This window comes from Impatiens glandulifera, chromosome 9 (assembly GCF_907164915.1).
Source record: "Impatiens glandulifera chromosome 9, dImpGla2.1, whole genome shotgun sequence".
In the NCBI taxonomy this organism is placed as follows: domain Eukaryota; kingdom Viridiplantae; phylum Streptophyta; class Magnoliopsida; order Ericales; family Balsaminaceae; genus Impatiens; species Impatiens glandulifera.
This window is the reverse complement of record NC_061870.1, coordinates 24,129,270-24,156,899: the sequence shown is the minus strand read 5'-3', so window position 1 is coordinate 24,156,899 and position 27,630 is coordinate 24,129,270. Positions and strand designations below refer to the sequence as shown.

The 27,630-nt window shown below is 31.0% G+C and overlaps 3 protein-coding genes across 3 annotated transcripts; 1 reads left to right on the top strand and 2 right to left on the bottom strand.

Moving 5' to 3' along the window:
• The first annotated feature begins 214 nt into the window (after positions 1-214).
• Positions 215-2,228, top strand: LOC124915324 (1-aminocyclopropane-1-carboxylate synthase 3-like). The gene is made up of 4 exons (XM_047456017.1): positions 215-449; positions 549-680; positions 782-945; positions 1,039-2,228. Exons 1-4 carry the CDS (start codon positions 300-302, stop codon positions 2,045-2,047), a joined length of 1,455 nt encoding a protein of 484 aa, XP_047311973.1. The 5' UTR covers positions 215-299; the 3' UTR covers positions 2,048-2,228.
• Positions 2,229-15,459: 13,231 nt separating this feature from the next.
• On the bottom strand, positions 15,460-16,769 carry LOC124916054 (transcription factor RAX3-like). Its single transcript, XM_047456789.1, has 3 exons — positions 16,634-16,769; positions 16,408-16,537; positions 15,460-16,141 (listed from the first exon to the last, which is right to left on the bottom strand). The coding sequence occupies exons 1-3, from the start codon at positions 16,767-16,769 to the stop codon at positions 15,460-15,462; spliced, it is 948 nt and encodes a 315-aa protein (XP_047312745.1).
• A 2,355-nt stretch (positions 16,770-19,124) lies between these two features.
• Positions 19,125-25,621, bottom strand: LOC124915122 (branched-chain amino acid aminotransferase 2, chloroplastic-like). Its single transcript, XM_047455784.1, has 10 exons — positions 25,348-25,621; positions 25,162-25,232; positions 24,585-24,762; positions 23,221-23,397; positions 22,804-22,935; positions 21,759-21,857; positions 21,164-21,280; positions 20,393-20,488; positions 19,757-19,869; positions 19,125-19,487 (listed from the first exon to the last, which is right to left on the bottom strand). The coding sequence occupies exons 1-10, from the start codon at positions 25,477-25,479 to the stop codon at positions 19,373-19,375; spliced, it is 1,230 nt and encodes a 409-aa protein (XP_047311740.1). The 5' UTR covers positions 25,480-25,621; the 3' UTR covers positions 19,125-19,372.
• Between the last annotated feature and the right edge of the window lie 2,009 nt (positions 25,622-27,630).

Here is a 27,630-nt window from a genome sequence, read left to right as displayed (position 1 = left end):
CACCTACTATAATATGTAAAAGAACATATTTTTTTTGCTAGTTATTGGATTATAAACAAATCTATAGTCATTTAGTCTAGCCAATTGCATATTGGAATGCTTGTCTTTGGTCAAAAGTCGGTGGGTCCTTGCTGAGTTGTCATTCCTTAAAGCTTAAGGGACAAAACCCTTTCTATAAATACCATTTTCTTATGCTATATTCAAACCATCTATCTTCTATCTTCAATCTACATAGCTATATACATCTCTCTCTTGACTTAAGAGCTTAATTCACTACCTACAACTAAAGACACTGAAAAATGAAGCTACTTTCAAGAAAGGGTGCCATTTGCAATACCCATGGGCAAGACACTCCCTACTTTTTGGGTTGGCAAGAATATGAGAAGAATCCCTATGATGAGGTCCGAAACCCTAACGGCATCATACAAATGGGTCTAGCAGAGAATCAGGTAATTAATTATCTTATGATCAACTGTTTCTGTTTTAGGGTTTTTTTGTATCATTTTTCATAAAGATTATAACTTTATTTATTTTTATTGATATTGCAGCTCTCTTTCGACCGTCTGGAGTCATGGCTGGCGGCGAATCCTGACGCAGCTGGGTTTAAGAAAAATGGGGTTTCCATTTTCAGAGACCTTGCTTTGTTTCAAGATTACCATGGTCTTCCATCTTTCAAGAAAGTAAGTATCATGTTAATTCTTATATGAATGTTCAAATGAAAGTAAAAAAAAAAAAAAAGGTGGCATGAATTTGCATGATCTAAATTTGATTATTTGTGCAGGCAATGACAGATTTTATGTCGGATATAAGAGGAAACAAAGTCGAGTTTGATCCGAAAAATCTTGTCTTGATGGCCGGAGCAACTTCTGCTAATGAAGCACTTATATTTTCATTAGGCGCCGGTGAAGGAGATGCACTTCTTCTTCCCACTCCTTACTATCCTGGGTAAGTTTGTAAATCAAATTATTAGTTATCATTCATGCAAAGAATTGATTTTTACTTCATTTTTTAACAAATCCCTGTTTTCAAATAATGCAGATTCGATAGAGATCTTAAATGGAGAACCAAAGCAGAGATTGTACCGATCATCTGTTCAAGCTCAAATGGATTCCAGATAACAAAATCCGCTCTAGAGAAAGCTTATAAAACAGCTGGAAAGAAAAACCTTAAAGTCAAAGGAATCTTGGTTACAAATCCTTCAAATCCATTAGGAACAACAATCAGCAAAGAAGAACTCAACTTACTTGTCGATTTCATTGACAAAAAACAAATCGACTTAATCAGCGACGAAATCTATTCCGCCACTGTTTTCAATTCCCCTGAATTCACCAGCATAATGGAAATCCTAGAAGAAAGAAAATTACGCGATACCCAGCTCTGGAACAGAGTCCACATCGTTTATTCCCTCTCGAAAGATCTGGGCCTGCCTGGTTTTCGTGTCGGAGCAATATATTCAAACAACCCGACCGTAGTGGGGACCGCCACAAAAATGTCGAGTTTCGGCCTCGTTTCTTCACAAACACAACACCTCCTAGGTGAAATGTTGTCCGACAAGATCTTCACTCAAAATTACTTATCTGAAAATCAGAAACGGTTAAAGAAACGGCAAGAACAGCTCGTTTCCGGGCTAAAGAACGCAGGAATTCATTGCTTGAAAGGAAATGCTGGGTTATTCACTTGGGTTGACATGAGCCACCTTTTAAAGAACAAGACTTTTGAAGCTGAGATGGATTTATGGAAGAAAATTGTGTACCAAGTTGGTTTAAACATCTCCCCCGGTTCATCTTGTCATTGTAGTGAACCGGGTTGGTTTCGTGTTTGCTTCGCCAACATGTCGGAAGCTACCTTAGACTTGGCTATGGTGCGGTTGAAGGATTTTGTCGACTCTTTATTAACTTCGTCAACATCTACGTCTACATCTACATCTGCTGAAAGACGTGTCTATAAGACAAAATCTGGTTCGAGATGGAAGTTATTTAAATGGATTTGTGGGCTAATGTTTGATAAACGTGAACAAGATGAGTGGATCGATAATTATTGTTTTTGATCATATATAATTAATTTTACATTCATTTTTACTAATTAGTCTAGTATTTAGTTGATTAAGAGGAGGTTCATATAAGTTAATTACATGCATGTATAGGACTAGTGCAATATTCTATCTATTTCAATTTTAATTTTTGTTACATTTGTAATTCATTTGTTTTGAATAGAAGTATATGGGTTCTTGTTTATTATTATATATATTTTAATACCTTAATTTATTATGGATTTTATTCTCTACGTTTAAGATTGCTAACCATGTTAATTTGAGACACGTGTCTTGTTATAGTTTGCTTAATTAGCTATTAATTAATTAATGGATGTAATTATATTATTCAATAATGGAATTCACCTTTATAATGAAAGGACCTATTGATGTGTGATAGATAAAATATGGTTTGAGCTTTCATAATTATTTTAAAACTTTTCTTTATAAAAAAAGGTTTAATATTAATTATTCTGTTGTATCCTCAAATAAAATTAAAATTTATTAATAAAAAATGGAAATATATCAATATCTTATGTTAAGATTATTTTCACTTTAAATATTTTTAGTAGTTGAATGGGGTCTACATTAGTTATGTTTCTATCAATTAATTTATAATTGTCTTATATTACAAACTTAATTTTTCCATATATAGATAATTGTACAAATAGATTGGTAAACTTGGAAATTTATGTCAATTTATATAATATTAGTATGAATTAAATTTGTGTCTCACAAAAGAAAGAATATATGCTCATATTTGAATATAAGTCTATAATCCATATTCATATCTTTTCCCCTTGAATTCAAATCAGGGTTGGTCATTGTATTCCTACCAAACAAATACCTTAAAAATCCCTTAACATTAACTAGGGCCAGCCCCAAAATCTGGTCCCCAAAATTGAGCTATCCTAATCATAATTTTAAAAATATTTTTTTTGTGTGTGTTTTTACAAAATGAGTTAGATTTGTGTAGTATAGTTTTTAAACTGATTTATTAAAGAGTTTTAGACCAAATGAATATTTTTTATTTTAAACGTCGAAAAGGGGTTAGACGCTAATCGGTAGGGAGTGTTCCTAGGCGTTCGTCTCACCAAATACCATTTTCATGAATTATGTGGCTCGATATCTCTACTTTTATTTTAATAAATTTTTTTATTATTTTCTCAAAAAAAATACATACAAAACTGAAAAAATAAGTGAAAAATAAAACTAAGTAGATAAGAATGTCATGCATACCGTCCAAAATTTGGATATAAAGTAGATTATGCCGTGATCCAATTGATTTCTTTAGAAAAGAAACAAAAAATAATAAATAAAAGGCATATATTTATTTTATTTTAATTAAAAAAAGGATTATCCAATCTTCCACTTGAAATCATGTGCAGTGTGAATTGAAAACCAATTTGTAATGAAGAAACCGTCCTTTAGAATATTTAAAAGATTTGTCTCACCATGTTTGGGAGCGTGCAAGGTCAAAAAGGGTATTTCAATGTGCAATAAAATCAACAAGCAAATCAATTAAGTCAAAATACAAATCTAATTAATCTTTTTTTCTTAACTAATTAAGGGCAAGTCCACTTAATTAATTATATTTTAATTAAATACATGACATGCATGCTTACCAGACTACATGTAATTAAAACCTAATTAGGAATCTCTATTATTTGTTCAATACAATTGAAACATACAAGTATATATGGAAGGTTAAAGCCCTTGTTCTTGCCCTATAATATTACGGAAAAAAAAATTTGTTCTTTATTTTCTAGTTTATGTTTAAATGTACTATTTTTTCGGGATGATTAACATGATAGAGTTTAATATTTCGAATTAGAGGGTTTTTTTGGCTCATGAACTCTTGCTCATTCAAAACTTGGAATATGAATGTCAATTCATCTTTGTTGTTGCACTTAACTAGATGCTCTTCACACACAAAAAAAAAATTGATAAGAAGAATAGAATGACACCTACCACCATGAGCCCTGTTTCAACACAAAGCGAATCCGTGCTCTTCACACAAATTACAACCGTGAATAGCTCATTATAAATTCAATGATTTATTTAAGAAAAAATATTGAAATGTACATTCATGACAAACCTAGTGCTTGAATTGATTTCTTATTTGTATTACAATTTCATTACAAATAACTTAACTAAGTAAGGTGAAAAAATAATACATACCAAAAAAACATCGGGAGAAAAAATAAATATTTTTTTCTCAACCATGATGGTTTTGTCTCTAATCCAACAAGAATATTTTTGTAACATTTAACTATATTGGTGTTTCACTTGTTGGATTCGAAAATTATATATTTTTTGATTTTTTTTTGTTTGATTAGTAGTTAGTTCAATTCCAAAAAAAAGTATAAAAACAAAATCAAAGAGTAATATAATAGAATTATTATTTTTTATTCAAATAATTGAAAATAACTAAATTTTAATTAACTCTGAACAATTCCTAAACGGACTAAGCTCAAAAAAAAAATTATAATAACCTAGTGGCTAATAGGTACAAAACTTGAGTGGCCTCCAAGTAACTCTAACCTATGTAGTTTGTATTTTGGTCAAGTAGACCAAGAAAAAAAAATCTAACTTTGCCTAAAATTTTGAATTCATATAATTTTGGGATGTCATGTATATCCAAAAAATATTCTCATAATAATTTGATAACTTTGGAACACTTCCTACCAAAATTTGATATTACACATTTTTTTTATATAATTTAAAATATATATGATAAAGAATTATGACAAAATCCTAAATTTTAAATAGATTCTCTTATAATTTATTTCACTCTAAGTATTTCTCATGTAGGATGGTTGGGAATATATAGATTTTAAATAAAAAAATTTACAGACTAATATACTATTCAAATTTTTAAGTTAATTTTTGTAGAAAACAAATTTATGAATAAAATATCTTATACTTAAAAGTTTATTTTATTTATTTTTAGTTGAATGTAGAAAGTCACGTCTATTGTCTCCACTTCCACTTAAATTAGGCGTTCTAAATAGGATTCATTTATTTACAAAAATTCTAATTGTCTTTTCATTTAATAGTTTATATATTTTCATCGTACAAATAGCCTTATTTGAATTCTATTAGTAAAACGCTACCGTCCAACCTATACGTTTGAGGGGATAAAAAAAATCTTTAAAAAATTCGAAGTTAAAAAAATATTAGATTTGTTATTATAATGTTTAAAAATATATAAATAGTTGTATCATTTGGATATGAACCACAATAAATCATATATACTCTATAAAACATTTGCAAAAGTCAAATTGCAATTGCTTTGAAAAGGCTAATAAAGATGCTACTTGGTTAGATGAAATGACTTAAAAACGTTTGTAAAGTCAAAGTCAAGGAATGTTGTCTCTTATTATTATTATCACTAGTCTATAGGAAAGTACCACATCAATAAAGACACAAATAATGGAAATGGTTGAAAAGTAGCATTTATTAGTAAACATGACTAAAAGCACCCGGGAAAATCAAATTTTAAAAAATAAAATTAAATAGTCAAATATGATAGTAGAGTAAGGTGAATTAGATTTATATGGGAAAATCCTCATTTCTTATACTAGTCTATGATTTAGTGTATCTTGCACCTAAAAGCAAAGTTCTCTTGGTTTGAATAAAAGAATATTGACTGTATCTCTCCATAAAATCGGTAATAAGGTCTAGCTTTGGTTTGAAAATCTTTATGATGTTGGTTTATATTTTTTATTTTTGTGATCAAGATTTATTTTGAGAAATTGATTTAAACTTCCACTCATATAACCTCCTTTTAAATAAGAACATTATTACTAGATTGTTGGGTTCAACTCATCTTATGGATATCCGAGCTATTGGGCTTGAATGAATAATATATTATATATAATAAATAGTAGGGACGTCAATTTTAGGATCCAACACAAAAACACGACTTGAATTGAACACGAAAAAATCAGGTTAGGGTCGTTGATTTTTTTGTTCGGGTCAAAATCAAGTCGACATGTTTAACCTGATTAATAAATTAATAAGTCAAATTGGTCGAACTGAAATAACCCAAAGTAGACCCGATAATTTGCTTACAAGTTTCTTTTGTTGAGTTTTGTATGTTTTCTTTACTACCCACTTACTCATTTGTAGGTGTAGTTGTGATTAAACTTCATTTTTGTTTTGTGTTGATATCATTTTAATTTGAAATAGATAGATGCGAATTAAATACATTGAATTGAATTCGAGCTAAGTTAGGGAAATCAGATAAATCAGGTCAGGTTCAGGTCAATTACAAATAAATAATTCAATTTAATTTAGGTTAAAGATTTTGACGCAAATTATTAAACAGATCAGGTTTAAATTAATATCGTTCAACCCGTTAACTTGTCAATCCAAACCCGCCAACCTAAAACTGACCTGAATTGTCACCCTCAATAGATAATAAGATTTCAAGACAAAAAGAAAGATAACATAAACAAAAATAAATGTTAGATAATTAGAGTTTCGGTGAGACGATCGAACAGTCGAACAATATCGGTTTTAGCTCGAATCATAAGTGGTGAATCTTCGCGACATTCTCTACAATTTTAATAAGTCTAGATCTTTGTTTAAACTTTTCTTAGATACTCACTTGAGTATTCCACTTTGGTGAGAGTTTTTCTTATTATTGTTCTTACTTCTGTAATCTACCATTAACGGTGAATTACTTTGTATTAGTGAACATCTAGTGAGCTAGAAAAACTTTGGTGCAACTCACTACAATATAGTGAATGTGTTTTAAGTGGTCTACATGTCCCGTAATTTTTTTATCATTTAAAATTTTTCACACTAAAATTGATGTGTCTCTATGTGCTTGATTTTATTGCTTGCTATATGGTTTAGTTCTCTTGATTATCTCATTGAGACATACAAAGAGGGAAAGAATAATTATTCCACAATTGTTATTAAAAAGGTTTCCCAACAAGTGGTATCAAAGTATTTTGTTGGATTGATCAAATTTCTTGTGTGCCAAATGGAGGATCAAAATTCGATTAGGATGATTAATCTAACATTGAAAAACTTTTTGGTCTAAAAATGATAGATGCTAGATTTGCTAATTTGTAGAGATTTATTTAATCTTGTACAATGCATGAAAAATCCAGACATGATGTGCGATGGAGATTGAAAATTCTTAATTGGAAAGCAGCTGCTATGATCAAGTAGTGATTGACCAATATATTTTCCATCACATTACAGTAGAAAACGGCGCGTAGACTCATTGGACAAAGTTAGAGTCGATGTTCAAGAAAATGTTCTTCAAGAAACAATGCGATGATAACTCGACCACTCGTGAACTTGGAGTAAGAAGAAAATAGGAGTATGACATAGCACTCTAGCAAGTTCATTAGCTTGGTGAATCAAATGACATCGATGGAGATAACTCTCGATGATGAGCTACAAGCTCCACTACTTCTTGGCCTGTTACCGAACAATTGAGAAACGTCAATAATTTTATTAAATAATTTAACAATAGATGGTATTCTAACAATGGACATGGTTAAAGATAGTATTTTCAAAAAAGATACTAGAAGAAGAGAAAAAGGCGACCCAGCTTTATAAGCCATAGTATGTAAAAATTCAGAGTCGCATGAAAGGAGTAAGAACATATCTCCACATGGTAGAAAGGAAAATAATGACTCGAACAACAAAATATCGAATTTTCGTGTTGGTCTTAAGTGTTATCACTATAACAAACTAGGACACAAAAAAAATTGTCATATATGAAAATAATAGCAAAATGAATGACATAAAGGTGAAAAAGAAACTAATGTGATTGCAGAGGGCAACACCTCCGTCGTGTGCAAAGATGATTGCATTAATCTCATAAGTCAATATATTAACTAAGTAATTGATTACAGTGCACGTTACTTTTCATGGTGATTTTTTCTCTACGTATTCATTAGGAGATTTTGGCAATCTTCGAATGGGTAACAATAGTTCATTGAAGATAGTGAGTATATGCGACGTTTGTTTAGACACTATTGTCATCTGCAAATTAATACTCATAAATGTGAGAATCTAATCTCTAACAATTAACCCTCAACGTATGGTTCCTTCTCCTTTTGTAGAGTAGTTTTTAACTCCACCTATTTTCAATACTACTACTTTCTGCTACAGATTTCTCAATAGAGTTAAGTATAGAATTCTCAATAAAGATGACGTTTCTACTTAGAATAACTCTTTTCTTATATGGAGACCATACTTTGTATCCTTTGACACCATCTTCATAGCTGACAAACACTCATTTCTTTGCTCTTGGATCTAGTTCAACCTCACTAATATGATAATAAATTGTGAAACCAAAAACTTTCAAACCCAAATAATAAGCAGATTTTCCAGACCACACCTCGTAAGGTGTTTTGCAGTTAATCTCGGTGTGAGGCCCACGATTTATCAAATAGCATGATGTAGTCATTGATGCTGCCCAAAAACTCTTATCAAGTTTTGCATTAGAGAGAATGCACCTTGGTCTCTCTAGTAATGTCTGATTCATTCTTTTAGCTATATAGTTTTGATGTGGTGTATGCATTACCATGTGATGCCGAGCAATCCCTACATCTTTGTAGAACATATCGAAATCAGATGAACAAATCTCCAAAACATTGTCAGTTTGCAAACTCCACTAGTAAAAAGAACACAATTACCGAGAAAAATTGTCGAAAGCAAGAGAAAGCTCACGGGTGATATTATTTATCTCTGAGAGCTAATAATGCTCTCGCAAATACTCTTTTTTCTTTCACCGACAACTGTATCACCGAGACGTTGCGAGAGCATTTATCGCACTCGGTGAACACTATCACCGAATGCATTTTCTCTTTCTTCGAGGGGTTTTTCTCTTCTTAAAAATCAAGTTTTTACTAATGTTCTTGATCTTCTTCCCAGTTTGATATTCCACTAATTTTTCCACTCTTTTAAATATTTGAAGGCTTCTCCTTTATTTTTCATGACAAATAACCAAGTTATCCTTGAAAAATCATTAATAATTGTCAAAAAGTATCTCTGACCTCCAAAAAATTCAACGCTAGCCGGACCCTAACAATCCGAATATTTATAATCAAGTGTGTCTTTTGTCCTGTGAATTGCTTTTGAAAACTTGTTGCGGTGTTTTTTCCTAAAAAAATGCTTACAGAAGAAGACTTGTGATCTTGTGACCACCAAAAAGATTCTCCTTTACTAGAATTTGCATCCCTCTTTCACTCATATGACCAAGTCTCATATGCCAAAGGTTAGTCATATCATCCTTGTGAATCTCTAAGGATGCAACAAAAACAGAACCTGAGAGACATTCAAAACTCCATTTTCACCGTTGAACCAGAATCTCTAACTATCTTGCATTCTCAGAGATATCAAATTCTTAGTAATAAGTGGAACATGTTTGACCTCATTCAGTGTACAAAATCTACCATTGTATGTCCTAATCTTGATTGAGCCAATCTCAACAGCCTTATAGATAGAACTATTGGCCATAGAAACACAATCACCATCTACGTGTTTGTAAGATTCGAATCACTCTCTTCGAGGACAAATATGATACGAAACTCTAGAATCAAGAACTCATGCATCATCTTGTTGGGTGTGTCCATCTACCACTAGAGCACTATCATCATTAGATAATGTATTATCTTCTGCAACAACTGTAGAACCAAAACTAGATTTATATAGATTTTTCTTCAAAGGACATTCATTCTTCCAATGTCCTTTCTCTTTGTAGTAATTACAAATATCAGTCGGCTTAGGACCCTTTGAATTAAACAAATTGTTATGTTTCTTCTCTTTCCCTTGCTTGTTACTTTTGTAGGTAAACAACCTTGAAGCTTGACTGTCTATAATTGTACCGACCGCCATATGGCGTAGATTTCTTGAATGAAGGGCATACCTGACATCATCCAACTTACTGTATATTTATCAACAATGAAAGACTGAACAAATTTTTCATATGATAGAGACAAATATACTAACAAAATTAAGGCAGCATCCTCATCATCAACCTTAACATCGATATTTCTTAACTCTAATATAATAGAATTTAATTAATCTAGGTGTTCTCTAATTTCCATACCCTCCAACATTCGTAGGGTGAACAACCGTTGCTTCAGAAGCAACTTATTGGTGTGCGACTTTGTCATATAAAAACTCTCCAACTTCGACCATAACCCAATGGCTTTCTCCTCCTCTAAGACCTCAATGATTACATCATCTACAAAGCACAACATTATTGTTGAATGTGCCTTCTCTTTCATAATGATCATCTCAGCGGTTATATATGCTTATGATGACACTTTCAACGCCCCACATAGACCCTGTTGTCTCAATAAAGCCTACATCTTGATCTGTCATAAGCTAAAATTATTTCTCCTTATGAACTTGTTCATTTTAATGCTTATTTTGTCATCTCAGTTGAAGAAAAAAACAAACAATCGATTTAACCTTGCTTTGATACCAGTTTGTTGTAATGGAATGCGATAGATGACGTAAGAAATAAAGAATACACATATTTAACGTAGTTCACCAAGATAAAACTTAAAACTTGGCTACGTCCACCCATAAAGAGAAACTATTATTGAGAATATCGTTACATAGATAATAACATAACAAATTATAGTTATAACACAAGTTTATATAACACTCTTTTGAAACCCTAATACATAAATCTTAATAAATAGAGAGTTTGGGCCGGCCCATTAAGAAAGCCCAACTATTCAACAAAAATGCTTACATATTTTGGTGTTAGTTTTAGAAAATGTTTTTTTTTCTCACATGTTCTTGATCATGAGTACAACTGGCAGTTGTATGTTCAACTAATTAATTAATTTGTGATTTCATGTCATTTGTATTAAGTAATAAGACTATACATGAACAAATTAAAGCATCTTCAAATGTTGTTCAAGATCTTTATACCACTTGGAGGATCGATCAAGTTGGAATTCAAATCACTACTGTCCGGATAATGAAGTCATTAGGACTACTAGATTTTAAAATTTTCAAACCTAACAGTCTAGCTATTTTTACAAACCTAACCATTTATATACGTACTTTTTCCTTTTAAACTAAAAATTATTTTTAACACGAACCCTCCACTTCAATTTAACTCTTTATCTCCTTAAACAATATTATTTCAACGCGAATTAGATTATTAACCGTGTCAATATAACATCAAACACACTCTCAATCCCTTCCTTCATTATTTCAGGGAATCATATTACTTTGAATGAATATTTGGAATTTTCTCTGTATATATCTGCAACTTACAATCTATAAAATCTATGATATTTTTTGTGCACATTTTACAATTTCAAAACAACTTTATATAATTCATTATTACTTCCTGTAGAGTAATTCTGTATTATTTCTTTTTTGGCTGCAACATTATTTTAAACTCATTTAAATTTACTAAATTAACTCACTTCTTACAACCATTTAGAATAGAAAATTCTCAAGTAAAATGAAAGTAGGGAAAAATGAGAATTTTTTTTCTTTGTCTGATGATTGGGCCTAGGTTAATCCAGTATAAGCCCACAGGGGAAATTGTAGAATCTAACATCACCTTTGGCTCATGGGCTCATTAATTGTTGAAATAAACAAGATGAAAGGCACAAGTTAAATTAGTTTGGCCTGTTTTGAAAATCATATTTTATAGTGTATTCTTTTCTGCCTAATGAATATATATATTTTGTCACTTTGATAAAAAAAATATATTTATGTTTTGAAATCTGCTAGTCGGTGTTGAAATGATTCTAGAATTTTGTTATTTTTCTCTCTTCATTTTTCTTCAATAATATTTTATAGTATAGATTTTGAGAAGAAACAAATCAATAATAATAACATCTATCTTTTATTATTTTCATTATTCACTTTCCTTGCCTAGCTTCCGGGTACTTGCTTAGGAGTGAATACGACTATATTATTAACTTGTTTATTTAATTAATTAATGACAAATCGTGTCATACATGAAAAAAGTGATCCAAACGCTATCTGTCAGCCACAAAACAGAAAACATAAAAAAAGAAAATGCAGTTTTGTTGACATTTTAATTTCCCATCACCTTTTTCTTGCAATTTTGTCTTCTTGTTCATAGTTCTGGTGGGAATGATTTCTTAATTATTATTACATCAATTCAAGGTAAGTAGGTTCCATGCCTTTTAATATTTAAATTCTCTCTAGGGATTGTTTGATGTGGGTTTCTTTCAAAATTAACTATTTTTTCATGTTAAAAGATATACTACTTGGGTTAAATAATTATAATATTATTATGATTTAATACTTAAAATATTATAAATAGGAAGTATGATTTGATCAAAGAAAATATATGGATAGTTCGCAGGGGTGGATTCATGATTCAGAGTTGGGATGAGTTTAAAAAAGTAATAAGAAAATTTTGGATAAAACGAGAAAATAAAGATAAATTTTACCATTTTTTTAATAATTAGATAAACAAACAAGTGAATAGTATTAAATTTTTTTAAAAAATTAGAAAATAATATTACATTTTTAGCGTAAAAAAATTATTTTATTTTTTCGGGTGGACTGAAACCCACCCGAACCCTACATAGATCTCCGTCCTTTATTGTTGTTTTATTTGAATTTAATCTATATAATATATTGCCCACAACAAACAAGGAATATCAAGTCTTCCACTATATAAATAAAAAATAAAGGGGGGCATGAGGAAAAGTATATAGGAATAGTCAACAAATTTAGTATCCAAACTAGGAATCAGTCAACAATTCAATATGTGAGTTCTATATTGAAGATTTGATTTTGAGAAAATAAAATATGTACGCAACTTTACTTTTGTTAGAAAAACATCATTCAAGAGTTCAAATTGAGAAATGTTGTTTTTCTTGTTCTCATACAATATAAACTATAGAAAATTCTTTTCTTTTGAGTTATTTTAGTGGAACTGAATTTGAGATATTTAATCTATAAGACAAGATTTTTATTACTTTAACATTTTTTTAATATACATGCGGTGTAATTTCTCTATTTTTTCTCTATTAATTATAATTTCCCAAATTAAAGTAACTTAGTTACAAAAAATATATATATATATATATATATATATATATATATATATATATATATATATATATATATATATATATATATATATATATATATTATAGGTTAAACTTTAAATTTAACGGTCACTAAGAATATCTTAATTTTAGTGATTAAAATTGGAGAAAATTTCGGATACAAAACTACATAAAACCTCTACACCACCTATTTGTAACCAAAATAATAATAATACAAACAAGTCAATCCAGTCAAGGAAAATTGGGCCAAAACTAAATAAAACAAGAAAATTGAAAGACAAGAGGGGTGCTCCAAATGAGATCCACACACTATTTTTGGTGTGTCATTAATTTGGTTGATGAAACAAAACATAATTTGCGACTCTAAATCAAATTGTAATTTATTTTCTTTTAACAACAGAAGGAGAGATGAGTTTACACATTACACTCTTTGAGTAAACGAACTTATTCGGAATAACTTCTATAAAATATTATTAAGAGGTGGATATTAACTCTAAGTTCCTGAGTTCGAGTCCGTCAGACAAGTTATATGTCTGGTTAAATAATTAAGTGTGTTTGCGGGCTACATAATTAATTCGTTGTCCAATTTCATCCTCTCTTCTAACTTAGCGGTAAAAAGAGGTGAATACTAACTCTAAGTTCCTAGGTCGAGTCCGTCAGGCGACAAGTTCTGCGTCTAGTTAAATTGTTAAGTGTGTTTGCAATCTACATACTTAATCCGTTTTGCGCAACCTCCAATTACCTACCATGCTATATTGCTGCTTGTGTCTTCCTTTTTCACATAGGCGTCCTAGTTAATTAGAACTTTTGCATGTGTTGTATGTCCCCTAAATTATTTTCACTTTTTTCCCAATTTGTTAATGTGCCTTGTCTATGTATTTGTATGATATTTGACAAGAAAATATGAATTATTATAATTATTGGTTTGCCAACAAGACCTATTTATCTATATGTAATTGGAAGTACATTGATTTGGATAGATGCAATAGGTCTGTGCTCTTATACCTTTTGGTTAAGGGTATAAAGTTTGCAGAAATGAAGACAATAAATAATACAAAGAAAGTAGCAAACAGCAAACTACAGATCATAGAGGATGCCCTACATGCACTTACGTCCGAGCAAGTTATGGCCAAATTGTCAAAACCCTACCTTTCATTTCTAATTAACTTTTTCAGTCACTTTTACACAAATCTAATCATCCATTGGATATATGCATCCCTTTTTCAATTACAACATAATCCAAAGCTGATTTGATCCTAGTAGATCTTTGATGTCTACCCTCTTTGGAGACGTTTTTATGTCGAATCTCCATCCTCTCCTCGGCGCCACTATTGACAAATTTGGATAGGCTTCGTCAACTGCATTTCAACTTATTCTGCCAAGAATTGTTGACAAAGATCTTTGAAGACCAAAGTGAAAAATGTCTACTATATATGTACATATACATATAGTTTCGTTTCCTCATATATATAGTAGGTACGAGGAAACTTGTAGTTGTTGATTCGAAAAAGGATCTGATCGTTTTGTTGGACAATAGGATGGTTCAATAATTTTTGTCACATATTTTTATATTGTCTTGTTTTAAGTTTTATCTTTTATAATCATGTTTTATTGTTATGTTTAAATTGCGTTATCATTAACAATGTAAGAACTTCTTTGAAAGGGGATCCATTGACCATTTCAAAATAAAGGATTAGGAAAGCTGTTTCCTTTCCTTGTTAATTCGTCATTTATCTAGCATCATTTTCTTATTGTTTGTGGAGGTTTTACTCGTTTATTCACGGATTGTTATAATCATTACATTTTCAAAAAATAAATAAGAGAGTATTAATGTAAAACTATTGTGTTTTCATACACCAAAACCTAGTAAAGATTATAGGTATTATGAGTCAAAACAAAATTATATTATGACACAAATTGTCTCAAGTTCAATCGAGTTAAACTACATACAATAACGACAAATCTTCACGAACAATAAAATATATATATTAAAACCAGTTGTAGGCATTACAACCATCGTTTGATTCTAGCTCTCTCAGTGCTTAGATTTGACTTGACTCTTCGCTTCGAGCAAGTCATATTTCACTTAATGTGAAATTTATATTTCTTTTTTATATTTGGATTTATTTTCTTTAGACTTCTTCTTCTCTCCACCTCTTAATGAAAATGTCTTATCTTATAGTTAGTCACACAAGGAAAGTGATGCTCCAAAAGAAAATAAATCATTATAATCAAGTCATACATATATATATAAATCTTCCTAGTTATGATGAAATTAAACAACTTAACTAATCATTTCAATCTCTCAAACAAAGACAGAGATTGATATATATAAATATTCACATATATATAAAAATGTACATAAATCTCTCACACATTGAAGTATGATCCTGACTGATAGTAATCCTTGAAGAACAAGTCTTTATTATCTTGACATGAAGAATAATGATGAGTTGAATTAGCCAAATTAGGATAATAAACAAGATCAGGTCCCATTTCTTCCCACTGGCTCGAACCAGACCACCCAGGTCCCGTTTGGCTTGTCATAATCATTTGCTGATCATGATCTTCGACTACTTCTTCAATCGGGTAGTTGTTCAACAACTCATCAAACATGTCTTGAACCATGATAGTTTGTTCATTGACAACGTTGTCATAATTAGCCACATGGGGATCATGTATCATAGTACCAATATCCCCAATAGGATCCTGATCTTGATAGATATTAACTGTCGACATCGTATCATACATAGCAATATGATCTTGGGCCGGTGAAATTTCATATTTATGATCATTAGGGTTTTGGAAACTTATAATTGGTTCTTGATTTTTTATGGAAAAGTCTTGGTTAGAAAGAAGAGGTAGTTGAGGCCAATTTAGGATTGGGCTTATAATTGATTGATGTTCAATCATTTCTTTCTTCATCACCGATCTCCTCACTTGATGTTCTCTCTTTTGTTTACCGAGCAACTTCTTCTTCAGCCTCGTGTTCCAGTAGTTCTTTATGTCGTTGTCTGTTCTTCCGGGTAATTGAGCCGCGATTATAGACCATCTGAATAAAAGACACTCAAATAATGATATTGGAAGGATGATAATGAAAATTTAGGTGACAAAATCATTAATTCGAGCCCAACAAAAAAGGAAAGACAGATTTGAGCAAGAATATATAGTGAAGATTAATATTAATTTTATTGCTTATAATTTAAGATCTTGATGTTTTATACCATTTGAATTATAATGAAAAAGAATCTAATTGTTGGAAGAGTTATGGTTTATTATAAGTGACTTAATAATAATAATATATATTAAAATTATTACCTACTCCCAATACTCAAATAGAGGTTGCATATGATGTTATCTTCTTGGTCTGTAAAGCCGCCATGTCTTAGGTTTGGTCGTAAATAGTTTAACCATCTTAGCCGACAACTCTTTCCGCATCTTTTTAAGCCTAAACAAGATTCAAGTTTCAAGATCAACATTTCTTTTTAAGGGAACAAAACAGAGCAAGAAGATCATTTTTTTCAAAAAAAGTAATAAAAAATACCAATCTTGGGCGGCAAGGCAATCCAGTTGCCGCCGGTGCCGTTCTGATGAATATAAGATTTGAGGGTGGCGTCTTCATCCGGCGACCATGGCCCTCTCTTTACATTTGCTTTATCGCAGCAAGGAGCCCTACCCATTTTTATAACTTGTTTCCTTTCCAAACCCTAGTTCTTCTGGTTTTGTACGGCGTGTATTTCTGATATATATAGATGGAGAAAGAAGGTTGAATGTGGGCGAGTGTATAATAGCTGGAGATCAAGGGGGGGAGAGAAAGAGGGAACGGTCACTGAATTTCAAAAAGTGGAAGAATAAAAAATTAAACTTTATGGATAGATGTTGATAGAGGGAGACTTGGCTTGCCACAAAGATTTTTATTTTCCATGTCTAGAACTTGTGTTTCATTGGTCTCATTGAAAAAAATATATATATAAATTTCTTTAACATTATTTTGAAATGATTCATGTATAATAAAGGAAAAAAATCATTAGATGTTTTAGGAACAATGGCCAAACATGAAAATGGGAGAGCAAAAAAGGGAAAGTTAGTTATATATAAGTTGGAATGTGTATAAAGACATAAGAGATGTCGAGTTATGGCACAAACAGAATATTTTGCATCGACTAACCATGATATCATTTTCTCGTACAAGGGGATCCCTATAGATAGGGCTTTACTTGATGGTGTGGAGGAATTGAACAACTTGGGAGTTGAGGATGGTAAGTAGTATACGGCACGGGGATCAAACTTATGAATATTGGGAGAGACCGGTTGCATGTGACTCCTCTCGTGGTCGCAAATCGGGCTCATGGAATCAGAGCCATGTGGAAAATGCTCACCATACAAGGGAGGATTCCAATTTGGAGGTTGCACCAAAAATCAGATTCCAAATTATTTGGATTAGTAAGAAGTTCACAAATGGATTGGCACACATGCACAATGAGGGTCACTTTGCAACTCTAAGAAGATTGGTTAGATGTGGAACACAAGTGTTAACTTAAATGATGAACATGTAGAAATTTTAGAGAAAATTGAGGAAATGACGGAAAAAACTATAAAAATTATGTGTCGAAAGAGAAACATTTCGAATATACAATGGAAACAATTATGACAAAAAAAGAAGCTTGGTTTGGGCAACTTGAGTTATGAGATATTTTATTCGTTTTTGTTATTTTCATTATAATTTTTTCTTTTATAGATTTGTCTTTTTAGATAAGATTTTTGTCACTTGAATTACTTAATGGATTCACAATATAGCGTGATACTTTTTTTCAAAAAATAAAATACATTAATTTTAAATTTGACTAGACATTTATATTCTAATTAAATGTGTAATTTTGTGTAAAATTGAAGTTGCAAGATATTTAAAATTACAAACATATATATGAAAATTCTTAAGTTATCATTAGCTGAGAGGACATTCTAGAAGAAATGCGAGGTCATGCTGATTTAGCAAGTTATTTTTTATGTTTAGATATATACCTTCTAGATTCAAATTTTCATTCTATTTCATTTATTTTTATCTGCTTTGATACTTGTTTCTATTGAAGTGGTATTATTGCCATAACTTATATCATATGCCAAATTGTTTTAAAACAACAAAAACAATTATCTTATATTCTTCTTACCATTATAAATTATTATTTAACTATTATTTTTTTTTAATTGATGATCATATGAAGTATCAAACTCTTGACTTTATTACTATTAATTTTTAAAATTAAAATATAATTATTATGTCATTAGGATGGAAAAACATAGAGAGTGAATGACCAACCAAGTAGACTTTGGCTCTCTATTTAAGAGTTGAATTAGCTTTTGTTTGATTAAAGTAATAAAAACAAAAAGTAAAGGGAATTACCATAGTAATAAACAAATAGAGCCACCATTGACATTTTTAACCGTTCATGTTGACCCTCTTTCATTTCACACATCTTTTTAACTCATAACACAAACTTTTCTTCCATCAAAATTTCTTCAATATTTTGTCTTGTTTTGCGTAAGAAATGAGGACCCATCTCAATGAATCAATGAATGAATGATCCAAGGCCCAAGTCACCTTTTCTCCCCTTTTTGACACATGTCTTTGATTTACAGCTAGCAAACCTCAAAATCAAGGTTATTTTCTCTTTTCCAGCCATTATCTTACATTTCAGATTCATTCATTTGACTTCTTCTCAATTCCTTTTCTTTATCTTTTACAATGACCTACAACAAATATTTCTTAAAATCATAATTATTGATTCTTCGGCTTTGACTGGATTTGGGTTTTTTTAAACCCGGTAATGATCGAGGAGTGAAATAATGTTTGATTAGTTTAACTAAGTTAATTAACCCAAATTGAACACCGCCTTAGATTAAAGAGCAATGAAAATTAACTCATATGATAGAAATATCATAATTTGAACTCAAATCAAATAAAGCATAATTGGAGATTGAAACATCTAAATAAATAAATAAATAAAACTTCAGAAGCAATTCATTGACAATATAAATGACCAAAGCAAGAACTCTCTTCAATATCCTTTGTTCTAAATATACCCTAAAACATGGTCCAACATAAACAGAAAAGGAAACAATTTAAAACCCTTCAAATCTGAAACATGATAATTTTTACCAAATTCCATAGCATTCGAGCTTTCGGGAATATAATACAGTTAAAAAAACAGCATATCGTGTCTGCCCATGTAGTCCACGCAGCCGAAAACACTATTGTTTTAAATTCCCTCAATTTGAAAATCACCTATAGTTCTACAACCCAATTCATCTTGTCCTCCAATATCCCCATTTGAAGACCAGTTAAGACAGAATACAGCTGCTGAGACACTTTACCAACACCACCATTTTGGTATGCAGTCCTGTGCAAAGAAAATACATAATTTATTATAAAGAAACTGTGTTTTATCTTAAAGTACTGTATTTTCATTCATTTAATTATTTAACCTACTTTCACAGCCTTTGACACCACTAGACAGACAACAATAGGAATCAAACTTAAACCTCAACCTTTTAAGTTCAAGACTCTAATCAATTAAGCTACCTTAGGTGAGTAATTCTAGATCAAGAAGTTGACATAATTTTAATAGTTGAATGAGAAACTTTGGACAAGAATAGCATTATCTATCACCTTCTGTCAAGATAAGTGATGCTTCCCACGGGAGATACTACAACAGCTGTTCCAGTACAGAAAACCTCGTCGGCGTCGAGTAATTCGTCCACAGATACCTGTCGTTCCTCAACCTACATGATATGCCACATTGGTAAAAATAACAAAATTGAAAAGGCTCCATAAAACGCATGTTAAGGGTGTTAGATGGTGAACCATAACAATTTAAATGGTATAGAAGCTGAGTGTAACAGCAGTAGTTCGGTATATTAGTATATGGGTAGTATAGTAAATTAGTAATTTGAAGAGCAAGTTAAAGGGGTTAGTAAGTTATAAATAATAGTAAAGTATGTATTACTTAACATATGGAATATGGTTTATCTCATCTCAAAGGCATATTCTCTTCTCATCTACATTTCTTCTACAAAATCCTAGTTCTACATTACACTGATAGATAAAAAGGCAGGCATGAGAATATGGTTCACAGATAACTAACTACATTAATATCCCTTCATAATCTTGTTAAAATAAACAAGACCTAAATGGCCAAACATAACGAAAATGAAGACATAGATAGTAAACAAAATAGTATAGAACCTGATAAAGTAAACAAGAATGGGGAAAATAATGTTATCAGTGATAGTCAACAAAAAGTACCTCGAATCCTTGACTTCGAGCTACATCGATTATACTCTTTCGCGTAATGCCCGGAAGAATTGTACCTTTGATTGCGGGAGTAGCAATAAGATTGCCCTGAGAAGATGAAAAACTAAGTATCATGTTCTCACGACTTCTTATTAGTACAAGATCTGAAATAAAATATGATGGCAACAGCAGGTACCTAATGAGAAACTGAAGAGAAGCAACTATAATGATAAAAGGCAGTAGGAACTTATTATCAGCCACATTCATTCCTAATTTAATTGATATATAATCAGATTCCTATTCAAATTACAACAATTGACCTATTTGACCACATTTGGAAGTGCGTTCTGTGATGACTTCAACATAGGATTTTAAGGAGAGAAAAATGGTATTGCACTTTACTTCCATAAATGAGTGATAATCCGATATCTGATTTTAGATATTTGATATATGAAAGTGTTTTAATTTGAATTAAAATTCATTTTAGTAGATAATTTACATTTCAACATTAATTCAAAATGACAATATCAGGTTCTATGCACTTTTTTCCAAAGAGGCTCAATATTAAAAGATTTGGGTTACTTTGTTCTTCTGTATACAAAAATTGCTAATGAAAATCCAACCCTACTGCCAACCTAGAAAAGATACAGATGAGGCAACCATGAAGAAGCCTAGTAGTCTGCATAGTTTCTCCATTAATGAAAATCAAACATTTTACCTTGACCAGGAATTTCTATAAGAAACATAAACTAGATAGATAGCAGCATGTAGAGAGAAACATACCTTCACCACAAAAACATTACAAGAGGAAACCTCTTCAAGATATTTCTTCTCAACACAATCCAAGTAAAGAACATCTGTAAACCCTTTTGCTTTTGCAATAGATTGTGCCTTTAAGACCTACAATTTATAATCAAGCAAAAAAATTTGGAAATAAAAATCCAAAACTCTAGGATAAACCACTTTCAAGAGAAATAGTAAAATAGAACAGATATTATTAAGATACCTTTGATTGAGAATATTTTTTTTAATGTAGGAAGCTAGCATGACCCTTCACCACAGTCATGACCTCCACTTCAACTTATGTTGTTCTAAGTGGGAATCGATTGAGGTTCTATAAGTGAAGATTATGTTTCACTAATTGGATTTTGGATCCTATCAACACATTTTTTAATTTCTATGAAATAAAATTGTTTCATCTCTAATTTAACTAATGCTACGCATTATTCAAACACTGTTTAAATTTAATGTCTATAAAATATTTAAACATTGACAAACTTCATAATTTACATAATACATAGTTTTCTAATACGCAAACCTCTAAGAATCGCTTACAAGACTAATGTAATAATGGAGAAAAATTAGATGGGTAACTTACCGAAGCATAATTTCCTATGGTCTTCACACCACCAGTGCCACCAGGGGTTGCTCGATGCACTTCAGTTTCAACAATTAAATTTATGGGTGCCAAGCCTTCCTGAAATAAGACAACAGACATATACAAATTGCAAGTAACTGAGCAAACAAACAGGAAAATGGTGTATTTTACTATTCATTTGGTTACAAGGCAAGATTCAAGAAGGGGGGGCACTCGCAAGGAGCTCGGACTACATGTATATCCAAGTGGGATACAAATATATATATTGTTAAAGGATTCAACTAGTTGATGAAGAAATCAAGTGGATATTTTGTTTTTTTGAAAGGATTGAACGAGTCAAGTAGGGGTCGAATCTCGACCTCCGCTCAAAGAAGCCGACACTCTAACCACTTAGTTACTCTACGTTGGCAAATCGTGTGGATTGTTAAACTGATTCTATACATATACCCTCCTTTCAACTTTAGTTGTATCATTTAGTACTACAAATCATTAGGTGAAGTAAATAAAGTCCATAGAAAAAATGAAGAAGAACCTAAGTTATTTTTAGACCAGGGTTTTTCCCACCACCACCCCACACGCACACTTCAATGAAGGTGCTTTTAGTGGGAAGAATAAGCTAAGTTTTATAGGTAAATTAAACATGCTATCCCCTCTTCTAGCCTAGCGGCAAAAAGAGGTGGGGATATCCCTAGCCTCCATGATGAGGTCTTGGGTTCGAGACCATCAAGCGGCAAGTTCAGTTCGCGTGGTTAAATTAGTTGAGTGTGTTTGCGTTGCGGGCTATGTGCTTAACTCGCGGGGATTAGTCGCACTCCGAAGAAGAAGCGGAGCCCAACATTCTCACAAAAAAAAAACTAAGCAATGATCTTATATACAAGGAACCTTTGCTATACCCTTCATTCAACATTAGATCTACCATTTAATATAGAAAATCATCATATTTTAAGTAGATAAAGATCATACATAAAACTATGACCCACCTAAGATTTACAGGGTATCTTAAGGAAACAAAAACTAATGACAGGTGAATAGAAAACTAACCAACCTTAAAATAGTTTCCTACTGGGGAAACATAGATCAAGAATGTGTACTCAGGAGCTGGTGCAAGACCAAGAACAGCTCCAGTTCCCATAAGCAATGGTCTTATATACAAGGAACCTTTGCCAGCTGGGGGCACCTGAAATAACAAGCAAAGAAACAATGTAACTATTTAAAAACTGGTATTCTGTCTCTGATTTTTGTTGCTTCATTTGATATACAAATTATTTTCAGTATCGTGATCCAAATAGTGTAGTTAAATGCTTCATTTGGTATAGAGATTTTTTTCTAGATCATAATCAGATTATTTTTTGGATCATAATACAAATTAGTTTTTATATCATTTTGATTTTATACAAACATGACAGATGTAGATTTTTCATGATCACGATCAACATGAAAAAATATGATAACAAAACAGTACCCATCGTTTGTTTGCTACAACCGTCGTGTTCACAGCATCTATAAATTGTTCAACTGTTGGGGCAGGCATGCACATACGCTCTGCACCAATCCTCATTCGCATTGCATTTTCTTCTGGACGAAAAAGAACAATACTTCCATCTTGTTTCCTGTATGCCTTCATACCTTCAAATAAACCCTAATACAAGCACCACAAAATAAATGGTAAGTATAGAATAACCCTGTAAAAGATAAAAGGCAAAAAATGAGCCTATTTGGCTCACGGAATGGTGGATTCAATTCTCCTCACTTCAAAAATCTATCATACAAATCGTCATCATTTACATTAATTGTTTGATATATTCAAATTAAGACACTACATAGAAGTCCTTTAACCACACTTGAGGTGAATCTCAATTGTTGCTAAATAGGCTCAAAATTATCTATAATTCTAAACCATTTCTAAATAGGATGGACGTTTTCTAAATGCAAGATGAAATTTTGTAAAATGCCAAACGTAAAGGTTAAATGAATCCATTGTGATCTTCTAACCAAATAGTTATGTTAATGTATTTCATTGTTTCCTTTAAGATGGAACAACTGGAACATTTAATAAGTGTAAATACAAGGACCCACCCCCGTTATCCTTATATTTCTTGCGAAAGGTGAGGAGAAGGCATTAGAGTACATTACGTGTGCTTTTGTTTCAGCAAGTGAAACAAAAAGACATGATATTTCATTCTTGTAGAGTATTCAATGAATAAATTATGGAGGAAAATAAACACCTATATTCATGTAGCAGGAGGATACATGCAACTACTCTAGTTACATGAAATTATTAGGTTCAGTTATCCTCAGTTGGATAATTAAATAGCACCATAAACATAATATTATGGTTTCCTTCAAATAGCTGTAGATAAAGGTCATAAATATGAACCACAAACTACGCTTATACATACAATCTATTGTCTACATCATTACATGAGACATTCACAGCATATCCATAACACTCCCCCTCAAGCTATAGCATATATATATCAAGTATGCCAAGTTTATTTCACATAGAAGATAATTAAATGCGAGCCTGCGATTTGGTAAGAATATAAGCACATTGTTTCAATTCTACAACTATCAAATCCAAAACAAACAACAAGGTTTTGTTTGGAATCTATTAGATTTTCACCACAAGTGGATTCCAAATAAGCTCTAAGTAAATCTAATAACATAATACAGATATGTCTGTCTGCCAACAAGTTTACAATACTTGAATAAATCATTAAATAATCCACTTCAAAGTTTTGTCAAAAGTACATAATTCAAATAACAAAGTCTGGACTCTTAACATTCAAAAGAAAACAGAATGTCAACAGAAACTTTTCAACTAACCTGCCCATAATTTAGGACCCCAGCAGATGGGCTCAGCTCAATGTTCCCAAAACGCTTTAACTCACCCTCACCAAATTCTTGTCCCTGAGTACACTTCATGGTGTACATATAATCGGTAGGGATATATGAGAACCCAAGGTTGTCCCAATCTAGTTCAGCTAATCCATATGTCTCATTGCTGCAACACAAATGTAGAGAGGACAAATTAGTGAATCTTAGAAACAAAAGGGAAATGATAGAAACATAAGGAAATGAAGATAACGTCTAAAAGCCAGCATACTGAATAATAATAATAATAATAATACCTAGTATTCAGTTAACATTCTTTTTCCTATCAGATTGTTACCCATAAAGCTGAGACAAGAATTGTTGATAAAGACTCTTTCTTTTTTCAGTTAAACTGAACCATAATGTTTGATTAAAAATTGTACAAAAAGTATATTAAGCAGACTCTCGTAACAGAAATGTTGTGTGCACAAGGGAGAAATTTGCTAAACCCTAAATACGTAAGAGAGCTTAAAAAGATAACCAATCAGTCCGGTTGAAAGAAAAAACATAGACTTTGAGAGGAACCCACCTAGTGGGTGAAGCAACGCGTGCAATGGTGGTCACTTTACTGCGGGAAATGAAATTGTGCTGCTTCCGAAGCTGCGAGAATTCAGCATAAGCAAGTTCCAGTTACAATTGACATGCAAGGCGCATTCTTAGATATAATGATAGAAATAAAAATAAACCCAGATTAAGAATGAAAGAAAGAAGATACCTGGAGAAAGGACGGAGGAGAAATGGTGGCATCGGTTAGAACTGAAGGAACTTGCATTAGTGTGGTGCGGGAAGGTCTGAGCATGTGTTTGAGGTTTGGATTGAGGCCAGAGAACGCCGCGATACTCTCCATCTCTGTCGCTAGCTTTGTTTTCTGCCGCTGCGATTCAACAGGTGGAATGGAACTGAAATGGAAGAAGAGATTTTTCGAAGTCTTTATCAGTTTTCAGTTCGGGCTGCTGCTGACTGACTGCTGAGCCGCTTTCTCAAATACTGAAACCCTTCTATAGTAGTACTAAACTTCACTTCAAAATGGAAAATTCTTTTATTTATAATCTCATTTCATTTCATTCTTTTATTTTAAAATTCATTCTTTTACAAGATGATTTATTACATTTTGAAGGTAGGTAAAAAATAAAATAAATAATTACAATGTAAATATTTAATTAGTGTTAGTTTTAATTTAAATAATAACAATTAACTTGTTATATATATTAGTTAGTTTTAATCTATTTTCATAAATTTAGAATTTTTATGTTTTGTTCATGTCTAACATAGATGCGTAAGTTGGTTTTTTTCACCAAAAAAATTATTACAATTATTCTTGTCAATTGACAGTTAAATTATCAATTCGGTTTAATCGGTCATAAAATTAGCTCTACATCTTCTTCATCATTATCACTAGGCTATATATAATTAAAATATATAAAATAACGTATATACGATTAATCGGTTAACCGTGTTTTTTTTATTATTTAAACCAACAAATGAACCAACTATAAGAAATTATAAATTAAATTATGAATTGACTAAAGATCAATTTTTTATCCTTTCGGTTGGTTTGTTAGGTATTGCTTACCCTTAGCCTAACATCTTTCAAAGTCCATTAAAGGCAAAGTACAACTAACTCTCCTCGTGTGTGTTCAGATAGAGTTTATTTAAACAATTTATGAATTATTTAAAAAAGATTGATGGATTGTATTTTGATAACATGATATATTTTTTTAAGTAAAAATTAATGTTATCATTGATTAATTAAGTGATAAGATTGATGGATGAAAAATGAATTAACAATGTTTGATTTTATTTTTTAAAAATTGTTCATCGAATATGATATAAATTATAGTCATTTTAGCATAACAATAAAATACACAAACATGATTATACTTTATTATCAAACCCACTCGAAACATAATGAGATTAATCATTTGGGAGTAACAATAAAAACATAAGTATAAATGATCACCAACGAACAAACCTAACATAAAATTTAACATTAACGAGCTCGGAGATTCTAAAAAATATCAATAAGTTCACCAACCATCTCCATCGATTTTCCAAAAAAAAATTCTCTTAACATCTTAATAATAACGTTGTAAAATAAATGCATTAGTCGACCGCAATAAGTGAAAGTTTTACGGTTCTTTTCGAGTCAAATAGTCTATCAGAAAATAGTTGTGATAGATACTCATTGACTCAATCCAACCGAACTTACAGTTTCTATCCAAACATCCGAACAAACTCTTAATTCGTTTACCCATTAATAATCCACTTAATGTAAGTTGAAGTAATAATTATGAAACTCAAATACTCTATTTCCAATTTTAAAAATTTGTATATACTTGTGAATTTTTTTATTTTATGTATTTTAAATTTTATAATATATTTTTAAGTTTTTAATTAACAATTGGCCCCAATAGATATTTGAGACTCTAATTTGGAAAGAAGATTAAACCATCACAATTTTAATCATTTGATTCTTTCTTCCAAATGAACAAATATTCATCTTCTTATTTTATTGTAATTTTTTTTCTTAATTAATTTATTATATTTATAAAAAATAAATAATAATCTTACTTTTTTTCAAAATTTTTAACTATTTCCGCCCATTAAATATTTTGAAGTTAATTTGGAATACACAGTTATAGACTTATAGTTACGTTATTTTAAAATTTTATAAAAAATAAATACACAATTTATCTTTTCGCATATAAATATCATTTTCATTTTCAAACGTGTCAAATTACTTAGAAAAAAATTAAAAAAATAAGTTTTATCCATTTAAAAAACCTCAAATGTTAAAAGTATGATAGTTAAAGCAATATACAATTCAAAGTTTGAAAAAATGACCCAAATTCGAACATCAAACAAGTGTAAACTGACATCCAATTATGACAATATAAACGTCCCTAAAATTAACACCAATTTGCTCACAAAGCAATAACTGAGTTGAAATATGAAATAAGTTGAAGAAAACACTTCTTTTTAGACTTTAAAAACAAGA